The 13,267-nt window shown below is 27.9% G+C and overlaps 2 protein-coding genes across 2 annotated transcripts in view; both read left to right on the plus strand.

The window, feature by feature from the left end:
- Positions 1-3,081: 3,081 nt before the first annotated feature.
- LOC108558799 (endoplasmic reticulum resident protein 44-like) lies at positions 3,082-4,786 on the plus strand. Its single transcript, XM_017915830.1, has 3 exons — positions 3,082-3,269; positions 3,477-4,305; positions 4,366-4,786. The coding sequence occupies exons 1-3, from the start codon at positions 3,213-3,215 to the stop codon at positions 4,695-4,697; spliced, it is 1,218 nt and encodes a 405-aa protein (XP_017771319.1). The 5' UTR covers positions 3,082-3,212; the 3' UTR covers positions 4,698-4,786.
- A 2,786-nt stretch (positions 4,787-7,572) lies between these two features.
- LOC108558798 overlaps positions 7,573-13,267 on the plus strand; it is a gene marked incomplete at its 3' end in the record, with an annotated part of 12,145 nt that continues 6,450 nt past the window's right edge. Inside the window, 1 exon segment of the mRNA XM_017915829.1 lies at positions 7,573-7,754. Within this exon segment, the coding sequence (XP_017771318.1) occupies positions 7,622-7,754 (133 nt within the window).

Genomic DNA, 13,267 nt, shown 5'->3' on the forward strand with positions numbered 1-13,267 from the left:
CGTACCACCTATTTACCATGAATACTTTACTGTACTAACTGTAAAGGAGAAATAAGTTTAAAATATAAATTAACATATTACACTTTATTTATATCTTGTTTTTTCAAATAACTGAAATTAACTCCTAATAAACTTGATTATTCGCGTATTTACATTTCTTCATTTTATTGACTATTTTTTACATTAAAAAATCCTTTTCAGTAAAACCCATGTCTATAAAAATATAGAATTTCCTGTTGTTTTTACTTCTTATAGTATCTTATTATTGAAAGTGTTATAAATTCATTTGGAACAAACTAATCGTTCATTTTTTTAACAATTTTAATAATTATTATTGTATAATAAAATTTAACAGGTTTGTAGTGTTAAAAACAAATTGTCCTTTCAAATAGATTAAAATGTAACTTTTAAATATAACGACTCATATAGTCTAACAATATTAATTCGAACGAGATTTTTACAAACATAAATTATCAATTGAAATTATAATTATCAATAAACTATTGTAAAAGGCTATTGGACATAAGTCTTTCTTCCCAATTTGCTTATTTATAAATATATTTGCATATAACATTCATATTATGAAGCTTTGATTCTACTCTTATTTTGTATTTATCTTTCCACTTGTATTGGACATTTTGTACTATTGAAAACTCATGTTTCTGGCTAAATGAGCTTAAGCTCACATATACGCCACCCCTTAACAACACCATGTATATGCATCTACATTTAAATAAATAAATTTTTGACTTTGACTTTTGACTTGGACATTTTTAGTACCCCCTCTGCGGAGAGTGGAAGTATGTAACTTAACTCGCATTTAGACCAGATCCTTAAACATATAATAAACATACCTAACTGAAACAGATAATAAATATCAGCACAACCAATAATAAAAAAAGTGCCAATAACGATAAAAGAAATAAATTGTTTTATAGCGTATAGTAAAGTGACCAATCGTCCTCTTTTAAGGACAGTCCTCCTTTTGTAGGTTCTGTCCTTCATTCTAAAAGTGTCTTCCTTTTCAATATTTTATCGATGATATTAAAATCGATGACAATTGTCTAGTTGAATAAATTAGAAGACTAAATGAATATTTAAATTCTGATAAATTAGAATGGGAAAATCAACATATTGAAATTGATAAAATATGGGTGGAAATACATTCCATATGAAAATTTAGTTATTCTTGTTGAATTTATGTTCTGCTGCCCTGGAACAGTTGAAAGATTTTTTTTCACTGGTATTGATTTTTGGACAAGTGAGAAATCACTGTGCTGCAAGTGCAAGTGCAATTTCCCTAAAATTCAATATGAACGATATTTCTTACTCCGAAATTTCCAATATATTGTTAGAAAATGATATATTGAAAAAAAAAATTCATTCAATGAAAAAATACTCGTTTAATTAAATAATTAAGTTTAAGTTAAGTTTAAATAACTTGAATTTATATATAAGAATTACAGTTGTATAGGGTATGGTATGGTATGGAGGCCGCTATGGTCTTTCGCCTCTTTCAGCCTTCAGACATTAGTTTTTTACAAAAAGAGATAAAAATGACTTAAGCAAACACAGAAATATATGTCGAATCGTCAGGATTACTCCCCGAGTGAGGCGTTTGGAGACGCCATTATTACAAATAACCACTAACAATAGTTAATAAACTTAGTAATCTAATCCTTCTACAATCTCAGAACTAGTGATCTACATCAGCGATAAGTCTCAGCTTTGTATCTCTGCCACGTGTGGACTACGAGGTTTGTTGGTCAAGTGCTGTTGTCTTAGATACTCCGACATATATGTCGGAGTATTTGTAATAACGGCATCCTGACGATTCGACATATATGATACAATAAATATAAAGGAAAATATATGAAAATGAATTGAGCTGACAATGAATACATAGAGAAACATATGATACAATGGTGCAAAAAAAAATATGAAAATAACAAATAATTAACAAGGATGTAAGCATAATTAGTGTATGTTTGTTTGAATTAAAAAAAATGTTTCACTTATTAAGTTATTATACTTTTTTCTTAATTTTTTTCGTCCTCCTTTGCATTGTATAAGGCGTATATTAAAATGCTTCTACCTTAAACGGGTTTGGAATTAAATAAACCTGTATTTATCCCCCGGAATTACGAACCCAAACCCGAACCCCGACTTACGAACTCCCGGAATTACGAACAAAATTCTAAAAACTCTAACTTGTTACACTAACTTGAGAGATATAGTGATAGAAACAAATTAACTGTCCAAACAAAAATTGGTAATTTCTTTAATAAAACTAATAGTTTTGGAACATGTACTATCTGTTTTGTTGCATTTTGTTGTTTTTTATTAACGGTGGCAATCGCAAGCCCGACAACCGAAATCCCGATGTTCGAAATCCCGGCTGGCTCAACATCTCGACGTTCGAAATCCCGACAATATCGAAATCCCGACAGTGTCTTTTATTATTATAAATTTCTACAATAACATTTTTATGGTAGTCGGGATATTGATTGTCGGGATTATGGTAGTCGGGATTTAAATATAGTCGGGATTTTGATTGTCGGGATTATGGTAGTCGGGATTTTGACATAATCGGAATTTCAAGCATCGGCATTTCGATACAATCGGGATTTCGAACGTCGGAATTTCAATAGAGACCGTCTATTCGGTTGTCGGGCTTGCGATATAGACCCTTTTATTAAATAATTGTGATGTCTACATTGAAAGTATTTGTAAGTATTTTGTTTATTTTAATCTCTTTTCTCAAATGTAGTCAGTAAGACGGAATTTAACATATATAAAAGTAAAAATCATGATAAAGTATGGTAAGATAAGTATATTTTGAAATAATTAAAATTCCCCCGACTTACGAACAAATTTGACTTACGAAGAACCCTTTGGAATGTAACTAGTTCGTAAATCAGGGGATACCTGTATATATAAACAAACATCTTGAGATTCGTACTTCTTCTGGTTTCAAATTAGCAATTTTTGTATTGAATTTAGAACATGTGTAATTAGCGCCATCTATCGTACAAATTCTCAAGACAATTAAACGTCAAACGGTCGCCAGATGATGTGACAAACTTCAATTCACTCCGTTTTGTGCTGTCAACGGAGGAAGTTTTTGGTATTTGTGTTGGGTGTCAGCTTTTAATACATCTATTCGTTCGTTGATTATAAACAATTAGGTGCGATTTGTTGGTGACGAAAGCATGGATAGGATTAGGGATATATTGAGCATGAGGCTCTCGTTTTTAGCAGTAATTTTAGTAAGTATATTTCCTAAAGAATTTCTGCCAGCCCCCCCATCAGTAAAGCCGACTAATTATGCCACGACGGTGACCACAATTGTATTTAAATCCGTGTGTTTCCTCTTTCAAAACGAAACGAATTCAATAAGAATCTTATCTAAATCCATTTATGGCATTTATTTTATCTTGTATGAAAATACTCAATTTTTATTTTGTTGCTTGCAGGTTTCCCATATTATTTATAATCCCACAAATAGTGGTGCTGTGTCGTTAACACAGCAAACAATAGATATGACTCTAGCCTCAAATGAACTAGTCTTTATTAATTTCTACGCCGACTGGTGTAGGTTCAGCAACATGTTGATGCCTATCTTTGATGAGGCTGCTGATAAGGTTACTGAAGACTTCCCAGATGCTGGAAGAGTAGTTATGGCCAAAGTGGATTGTGATAAGGAGAGTGCAATCGCTACTCGATTCCATATCACCAAGTATCCAACCCTTAAAGTAATCAGGAATGGGCAACCAGCCAAAAGAGAGTTCAGAGGGCAGAGATCTGTTGAGGCTTTCGCTAGTTTCGTTAAGAAGCAATTGGAGGATCCAATCAAGGAGTTCCATTCCATCAAAGAGCTTACTGAGCTGGAATCGGCTAAGCGAATAATCATTGGTTATTTTGATCGCAGAGATCAACAAGAGTACAATATGTTCAGAAGGGTGGCCGGGAATTTGAAAGATGATTGCCAGTTCCATGTCGGTTTTGGAGGTGCCTCGGAGCAGATGCATCCGCCCGGGCAGCCCGTCATCGTATTTAGGCCTGACAAGGATAGGTCCAATGCTGATGATGAGACTTATATGGGAAAAATGGATAATTTCGATGAAATGCACGTGTGGATTTCGAATAAATGCGTTCCTTTAGTTAGGGAAATCACATTTGAAAACGCCGAAGAACTCACCGAGGAAGGTCTGCCGTTTTTGATCCTCTTCCATAAACCCGATGATAACGAGAGCATCAAGAAGTACAATGATTTAGTTCAAAACGAATTACTTTCCGAGAAACGTGAGTTAGAGAAATTTAAAAAAATCTACAACATCCTTTAATTTTTTTTTATTGTTTTAGAAACTATTAATTTTTTGACTGCCGATGGAAAAAAATTCGCTCATCCGCTGCATCATTTGGGTAAAGGTGAAAGCGATCTTCCGTTGATCGCCATAGACAGCTTCAGACACATGTATCTGTTCCCAAATTTCAAAGACATGGATGATCCCGGAAAGTTGAAGCAGTTCATCCAAGATCTGTACTCCGGGAAGCTGCACAGGGAGTTCCACTACGGTCCCGACTCGGATGACGGCAATAACAACCACAAGGCTCCAACAAATCCTCCATCCAGTACCTTCAAAAAGCTAGCGCCATCCAGAAATCGTTACACCCTGTTGAAGGACGAGCTCTAAATTCTGTCTACAATTTACTTCATTCTATCTACTTATTTTATTTTCATTTCTTTTATAATTACTTCAGAGATAAAATACCTTTCGAATTTCGTTTCTTTGTACATGCTACATTCCTTCAACGTTTACAAAGCGATTTTCCCACGTCTGAATTATCACAACAACAACAACAATAAAAAAAACAATTAATAAAAACAAATCGTACTTAAAGATTATAAAGAAGTTTACGTTTTGCTTGTTGAAAAATACTTTTATTTGTGCTCTGTTTCGAACAGTTCTGTTTTCGTTTTACATAGTTTTTAAGCTTAGTGTTCTTCTTTTATTGTGAGAGAAAAAAATTGTATTATTTTCTTTTTTGTTTTTATTAATTTGTTTTAAAATAAATACTATGAAAAAGAAATATAATTTATAGCGTTGAAGTAAACTAAGAATAATAAAAAAAAATGATGTAGAGAGAATATTTTTAATAAAATTTGCATTTTTCTGGGTGAAATTTTTGCGAAATGTTCGGAGGTGAAAGTTTTGCAGAGATGTTAGAAAGCGATGAACTTATTGGCGTCACGGAAAAACCAATTAGTTTTTGATCGTTTGTCAACAGCTTTGTTCCACGAAATCCATACATTTGTAGACCTACATTTTTGTTGATTCCTCGCATAATTATCTTTCGAGTTGAAGATTGCAAATTTGTTTTTCACATTTATACAACAACAAGATACGAAAATATATAGACTGCTAAGAATTACTGTTCTATAAAGCAAAGTCCATAGTTTCATGTATACAGAAATACCTCGCATAGTGCGGGTAATCTGTTACGCCACCATTTGAAACCAGATTAATCGAGGTGCTTTAAATCGAGAAATTAACTACATCTAAAATATATACAAAATAATCGTATGTACTAATTTTTAGCTTTAGTGAATCTGGACTGATCGAAGCCGCACTATTGCCGAGGTATTACTTTAATCAGTTTATAAAGGAAATAAAGAATCGCCGTATCTTGAATTAACATTACGTGACAGTTTTTATATCAAAAGATGCGCAATAAAAGACTAATAAATTATATAAAAATTCTTATATTTAAATAAAACGTGAAGACTACATTTAAAAAATTGTCAGCTTATAAAAGCCTAACAGTACTCATCATAATTATGTGAGTATATTTATTGGAAAGTTCATAGTTTTATCATTAATTTACATGTTCAATGATCAAATTAGCATGCATGGTCTCCAGTAATTAAATAAAATGTGAAGACACTTCTTTTCAAACTCGTCTTTTTATGCTCGAGTTTAACAAGTTACAACTGAAGAACAGCGCAAACCACAAATATGGCACTGCACTCATTGGAAAGGTCATACTTTTAACTTTAATTTGAACATTGAAGTATCAAATAAAGTTTCCTTACTACAGAGTAACTAAATAAAAGGTGAAAATGCTAAAATAAATTGAAAAAATTTTCACATCTCCATCAAAATTTAACATTACGTAACAGTACTTATATCTATGGTGCACGTATACTTTGTATAATTGTGTCATGAATTATATGAAAACATACGTAATATGAAGCCAATTACAAATTATAAAAAAATCTTATAATTAAATAAAACTTCAAGATTGCATCTAAAAATTTGACAGTTTATAAGACACGAACAGTATACAACACAATTATGTGAGTTTATTTATCGAAAAGACCATAGTTTTATCTTTAATTTGCATGTTCAATGATCAAATTAGCATGCATAGTCATCGAGTAATTAAATTAAATGTGAAACTCTTTCAAACTCGTATTGTTATGCTCGAGTTTAACAACTTATAACAGAAGAACAACACAAACCACAAGACTGACAGTATACTCATTGGAAAGACCATACTTTTAACTTTAATTTGCACATTCAAGTTTCAAATCACGTTTCCTTACTACAGACTAATTTAATAAAATGTGAATATGTTAAAATAAATTGAAAAATGTTCACATCTCGGTCAAAATTTAACTTTAAGTAACAGTACTTATTATATATATGATGCACTTATACTTTGTATAATTGTGTCATGAATTATATCAAAACATGTGTAATATGATGCCTCTAGTGCAGTTGAAAAATAATAAATTTTGATAATTAAAAAATTAAAATTTATCTGTTCCAAAAAATATTAAGAAAACACTAATTTTGGTTGAGAATTAATATTAATTTTTAGATCAAATGCAAAATTGAAGGTCTACATGCATTTATTTATAGATTAATTAATGTAATTTATTTTACTAAAACGATAAACGAGAGAACGGTAAGGATCACAAATGTTCTAGAAGATTCATTGAAAAGGTCATGGTTTTCTCTTCAATTTGCATATTCGAATTAGTGTTTGTTGTTATCGAATAATTAAATAAAACGTGAAGACACTTCTACTTACAGCTTATTACAGGTATACCGATGAATTCATAAATTTGGTAGTAGGCTCATTAAACAAGGGCATTGTTGTCTATTTAATTATGAATATTCTATAATCTAATTAGTGTAAGTGCTTATGATTTAATTAAATGAAATTTTCATGATTTTTTTTTTGCCATTAATTATTATTTATATAATAAAAGTTACGTAATATTGAACTTGTTATGTAATCAATAAGTTTTACAGTTGATTTACAAGATAAATTAAAAAAAAAACTATAACAATTTTCTTCACTACAATGATTAATATTTCTTCTTCTCGTTTTACATTATTTTGTAATAATTTCCAATTCACAATATTTTTTTTTATACAATATTAAGTATTGTAAAGATTTTATTAAAAAAAATAGTATATTGGGTTGCGAAATTTGATTCGATTTGATTCGATTTTCTTTTTATTTTGCTTCCGCTTTGCAGAATGTTTTCTGCTTGTGGGGGAGGTAAAAGCAACATGCGCGAAAGCTTCGCGCTAATTCCATCCCCATGTGCTGCGAAATCTACGGCAGAAGTTCAACCCTCGCCGTCGAATCGGAGTCTCGTTTTTACCCCGTACAGAACATCATCATGAGATACTTCTTCGCTGCGATCCATGTCTTCCTTATCATCCTTAATACATGTAAGAATTTAATATTGTTTACTAATACTGTATTTATTTATATTAATAATTAGGAATGAAATATTTATGTTATAATTATAAATATTTTATACCTAAAAGCTTTAATATTTAATAATATTATTTATTACAAAAAACATACATAAAAATGAACGAAATATGATGCAAAAGATTCGTTCAAGTAAAACAAAACATTTTGTATATAAATATGATTGTTTTATCGTTATTAATTAATTATAATTAGGTTGTTTTTACTTGAGTAACAACTTTCAGATCAATCAATAATATTCATTAATATTAACTACAATTTTGTACACGTTCAAATTAATTCACATGTATGTTATATATTAAATGACAAAATAGAATTATAATTAAACAAATACAGTGGAACCTCTCATAATGAGCATTTCGCTTAACCAGCAAAATGAATTATAAGAAAAATGACTCGCTTAACGAGCGACATTTCGCATAACGAGTGACGAAGTGACGAAGTGAAAACATATGAATATGTTTCACTATACGAGTAAAAATCTGGAAATTTTGAAACGGATTAAACTCGTTAAGCCAGGATCCACTGTATTATTAATAATATCCTCAAAATGTATTTGTCCTTACGACTAAAACGGTTGAAATATTTCTGCTTCAACAACAAAAAAATTATATATTATATTAGATATTATAATTCTATTAAAAATTGAAAATATTTATAATCTCTTTTTAATTTGTTTATAATTATTTTCAAAACTATTGAAGTAAAATAATACTTAGATAATTAATTAATTCGTTTTGGATATTCATTTGAAAGGAGTACAAAACTAATTTAGTATAAATAATCTGATGTTTCTACTAATTTTCTTTAATTATAATTGTTTTAAATTGATATTTTTCTATTTTACTTCATGAATCATAATAATATTAATTTATACAATTATTTTCCGTTACAAATGTACAATATTTCCAAATGTCTATTAAATATGTATAAAAACTGGAACATAGTAAAAATCATCTTATCTTTAATTATATTATATTATGTTCTAATTAATTGAATTTATATTTAAAATGTTATATCGACGTCTCAATTATATAAACATGTATTTTTTACGAAATGTCTATCGACTAAAGTATTTCTGGGATAAAATGGTAGAAAATTGTATTGTTGTCAGTAACCTTTAACATTTATGAGCAATCCTATTACAAAAGGCTAAAAAGCTCCCGTTTTACATTCGAGAGAAAAGCCTTTCCAAATCAATACTGATTTATTTCAAAGCGATAGATTTCACGAGCTTTCCAATTACTACAACCTTTTTCAATACATCTAACCAGTATTTTGAAATTTTGCCACCTTAACAAAATGTTTATTGTTCTTTTTTTTTCGAAATAACGAATTTAGTCTTCACTGTTTAAATGTTACAGATAATTCATATAAATTTCAATTAAATATGAATAGTAGTAAAATACAACAATACTTCGTATAGTGCGATTTCTATCACCCCGGGTTTGCTATAGTCCGGTTTGAAAATTTCATAACAAACTAAATTTGAATTGAGCAAATTCTAAAATATAATTACATAAATTTATAGTTGTTCAGTTTTTAATCTGACTTTATTCAGTTCTTCGATTAGTCCGGTTTCAAACTGTGCGGAATATTGGCGACTACGAATATTTACTTATCTAAGCATACTTATTTACACTTAACTACAATTTTGTAGAAAATTTTCAATATTATAGCTCAAAATTATTTGAAAATAAATTAGGACATTAAAATCATAGAATTTTGAACAAATTGTGATTTTAAAATTTGTTTTTAGCAAATAATTAATAAATAAACTATGAAAATAACAATAAGTTTTAAACTTTCTCATAATAACAATCGCTGCTTTCTTTGTAAGGTGATACTGTCTAAAAATAAAGCTTAAAGAGCACGCGTTTTAAAATATTTAAGGTCACGTCGCATTCACTCGGATTTTTCTCCGTAAATCTTCCAACAGAAGCTCTGAAAACTTCTCTTTTATAAAATAAAAGATATTCTTTGGATATAACGCGAACGAAAGTTTTAAATACATAAAATAATAACGATTCTCTTTGCAATTTTAATTAGCAATTATTTAACTCATTTTCAATTGCTTTAAGTTGAAATATAAACGAATTTAATCTCTTGAAAATGTCAATAATAAAAACATTTTTTTTTTGTAATTTTCATAATTTAAATTAGAAATATCTAGTTGAATTTCAAAGAAATTTTCAATTATTCACATATATAAATAAATAATAAGATAAGAAAAACAATGATTTATTAACGCAAATTTTAAAATTGCAATATAAATCAGGAGTCAAGTAAGTAGAATTTAATTGTCATTTGCAGACTTTGATATTCGTAATAAAATTAATTATAAGTTTAAGCAAGTAGGATTTATGTGAGAGTGCCGATGATATTCCTCGGGGCTCAATCTAATCCATTATTGATGAGAGTCGATTCGTCTGTAGGTCGTAAATTTAACGAGATCAATTAAAGTCGTTCGAAATGCTGCACTAACTTCGTTTTCTCAATTCCTTTTCGGAGCGTTCACAGACAATGAGACTTATCGATTTATTACTTATTTTAATAAAACAAATATAATGAAGATATAATAAGTTTTATTTATTTAACAAATTGGTTTTAGCAATAAAAACGTTAAAATAATTACACTGAAAATGTCAACGATGAAAACATTTGCATACAATCGAATTCCCGACAATCAAATTCCTGACATTTGAAATCCCGACATGGTGGAAATTTCGACAACCATAATCCCGACATCTTTGTGGAATCTTGCAAAACTTGAGGAGTAGTTAATTATCTATTACATAAGTTTTAAAGCAGGCACACAGTTATTATAATCATGTAGATTTAAAATAGTAAAAATAGTTAACATTTAGATTCATCAAGATTTGGAAAATGTTCGGAATTTTGATACTGTCGAAATTTTGATCAAAACCGATTTTTATATAAAAAGAGTTAAATCATTTTTCGACTATATTTTATTTGTTAATCATGAAAATAGTTATAATTACATAAGAATTTGTCAACGCTTACACATATTTTTTATCTAATACAAACACAATTATATAATAAGCTGAAGTTTTGGCTGAAATATTGAACAATTGGAAATATTATTGTTAGACGTTATTTCAACGCTGAAAATAGTATAAAAATACGTAAATAGAATTAAATTAATTGGACGTTATTAATTCTATAAATATTTTATAGCATAACAATTTTTCAATATGCGCACATAATATTTATTTTAACTATTAAATTCTCTATCAATTATTTGTCTACGCTCTTTTAACTATGAAAACAGAATATATTTCCAAATAAATTAATTGGACATTATTGAGTCTATAAATATTTTGTGCATAACAATTTTTAAATGTACGCTCATAATATTTGTTTCAAATATTAAATTCTCTAACAATTATTTTATCATGTTATTTCAATGACGAATAGATATTTACAAATTAATGAATTGAATGTTAGTGATTCTACAAAATTTAATAATAATAATTTGGTTGAGTCAACATTTCTAATAAATTAACTAATTAATTAATTTTTTTGATAACATTTCAATGATGCATATATATACACCTATTCTTCGTTTCACGCGTACTTTTTTTGCACGATTTTCTCAGAAACCTATCAAGTTTACACGGTATTGGTATACTAAATGATTCTACCAAAAACAGAAGCAGCATAAAAATAAATTAAAATTTAGTTTTGAAATTTTCAAAGTAGATTGTAGTCAATCCACACTATGCGAGGTATTGCTATATTTTTTATTATTTGCGAATTCTTTCAAATATTAACTTTTAGTTTTACTTATTTAAATTCATTAAAACATATTTAAATTCATTCATGGTATTACAAAAATGTCTGGGAACGCTATTTTCCATGTTTTTTTTTTGTACAATATATTATTACCCGGACAGAAAGACCTATGGTCAATTGTTTTTTTTATAAAAAAATAGGATTATTTGAAACAAAATATATAACATTTAATATATAAATTATAAAATCAATTTAAATGAAAGTTTGATGTCTTTTTGGAAATAATTAATTAAATCATAATCAAATTTATTTACGTTAAAAGTGAATAAATCAATATAAAATTTTATGTTAATTAGAGTACTTATTGATGTTTTTTTAAAGTAATTATACTAAAAAATCATAATATTAATATAAAAATGTGTTATTTTAATGTAATAAAAAATAAAACAAATTAAAAATGAAATTTATGAAAAGTAATTAAAATTTTAAATGTAATTAAAATGAACATTTTTTATACTTTGTATTAGCTTTAATTAAAAATCATGCTTTGAAAGTTTTTTTAATTATGCTGAATAATTGAATATTCAAATATTCCTGTTTATAATTACTAATTTTTGCTTATATAACTTATAATATGTTAATATTTAAATTATTCAAAATATAAGTGTATATACTTAAATTAACGCAAATTATAGATGAAAAAAAAATATTTCAATATATTTCTTTAAAATTAACTATAAATTAATAGATTTTTTACTTAAATATTTTAACAAAATGTTAATTAAAATAAAAAGTTGGGTCAATTTTAATATAAATATTCGCTTTTTAGATTTTTTTTTATATAATAATAGATAGATAAATTTATGTAAAGTTACAATATAATTTTGTAATTATTATTTTTAAATAAATTTTAAAGATTTTTTACTTGAAGCAACGTTATTTAATATTAAGATATTTGAATCAGGACTCTCCTCAATGTTCTTATCTTCATTATAATCCATTTCATTTACAATATTTTTTAAACTTTTTCATACAAACTATTATCATAAATTAAAATCTAACAACTTTTAATTACAAAAGTTCACATTAACATAGGAATTAAAAACGTTTAGTTCTTATAAGTAGACTCATTATCAAGTTCTGAAAACAAAAACTAGCATATATTATTCCATGCTATTATTTGATCTTCATTAGCTGTATTCAAATACTTTCCATTGTTTTATTTTAATGGAATTGGCAAATAATCATTGAATTTTAAATAAAACCTTAATAAAATGGTTTAAAAGTGTTCAGTATATTTGTTTAAAAACGGTGGCAATCGCAAGCCCGACAACCGAAATCCCGCCTATCGAAATCCCGAGTGTATCGAAATCCCGACTATATCGAAATCCCGACTATATCAACATAAATTTCTACAATAACATTTTTATGGTAGTCGGGATTTCGATATAGTCGGGATTATGGTAATCGGGATTTTGACTTTGTCGGGATTTCAAGCGTCGGGACTTTAATACAGTCGGGATTTCGAACGTCGGGATTTCAATAGATTTTCATTTGTTTAACTAAGTTTTCAGTTATTAATTATTAATCAATTAACATAAATTGTTTTGATTCTTATTTAATATTAATCTTGTTCTACTTTAGAATAACAAAAATCGAAGCGAAACGCATTTCAAATATTGCAATTTAAATAAATTTTCTTCAATTTTTC

The sequence above is a fragment of the Nicrophorus vespilloides genome, unplaced genomic scaffold, assembly GCF_001412225.1.
Source record: "Nicrophorus vespilloides isolate i.1.1-1 unplaced genomic scaffold, Nicve_v1.0, whole genome shotgun sequence".
Taxonomy (NCBI): Eukaryota; Metazoa; Arthropoda; class Insecta; order Coleoptera; family Silphidae; genus Nicrophorus; species Nicrophorus vespilloides.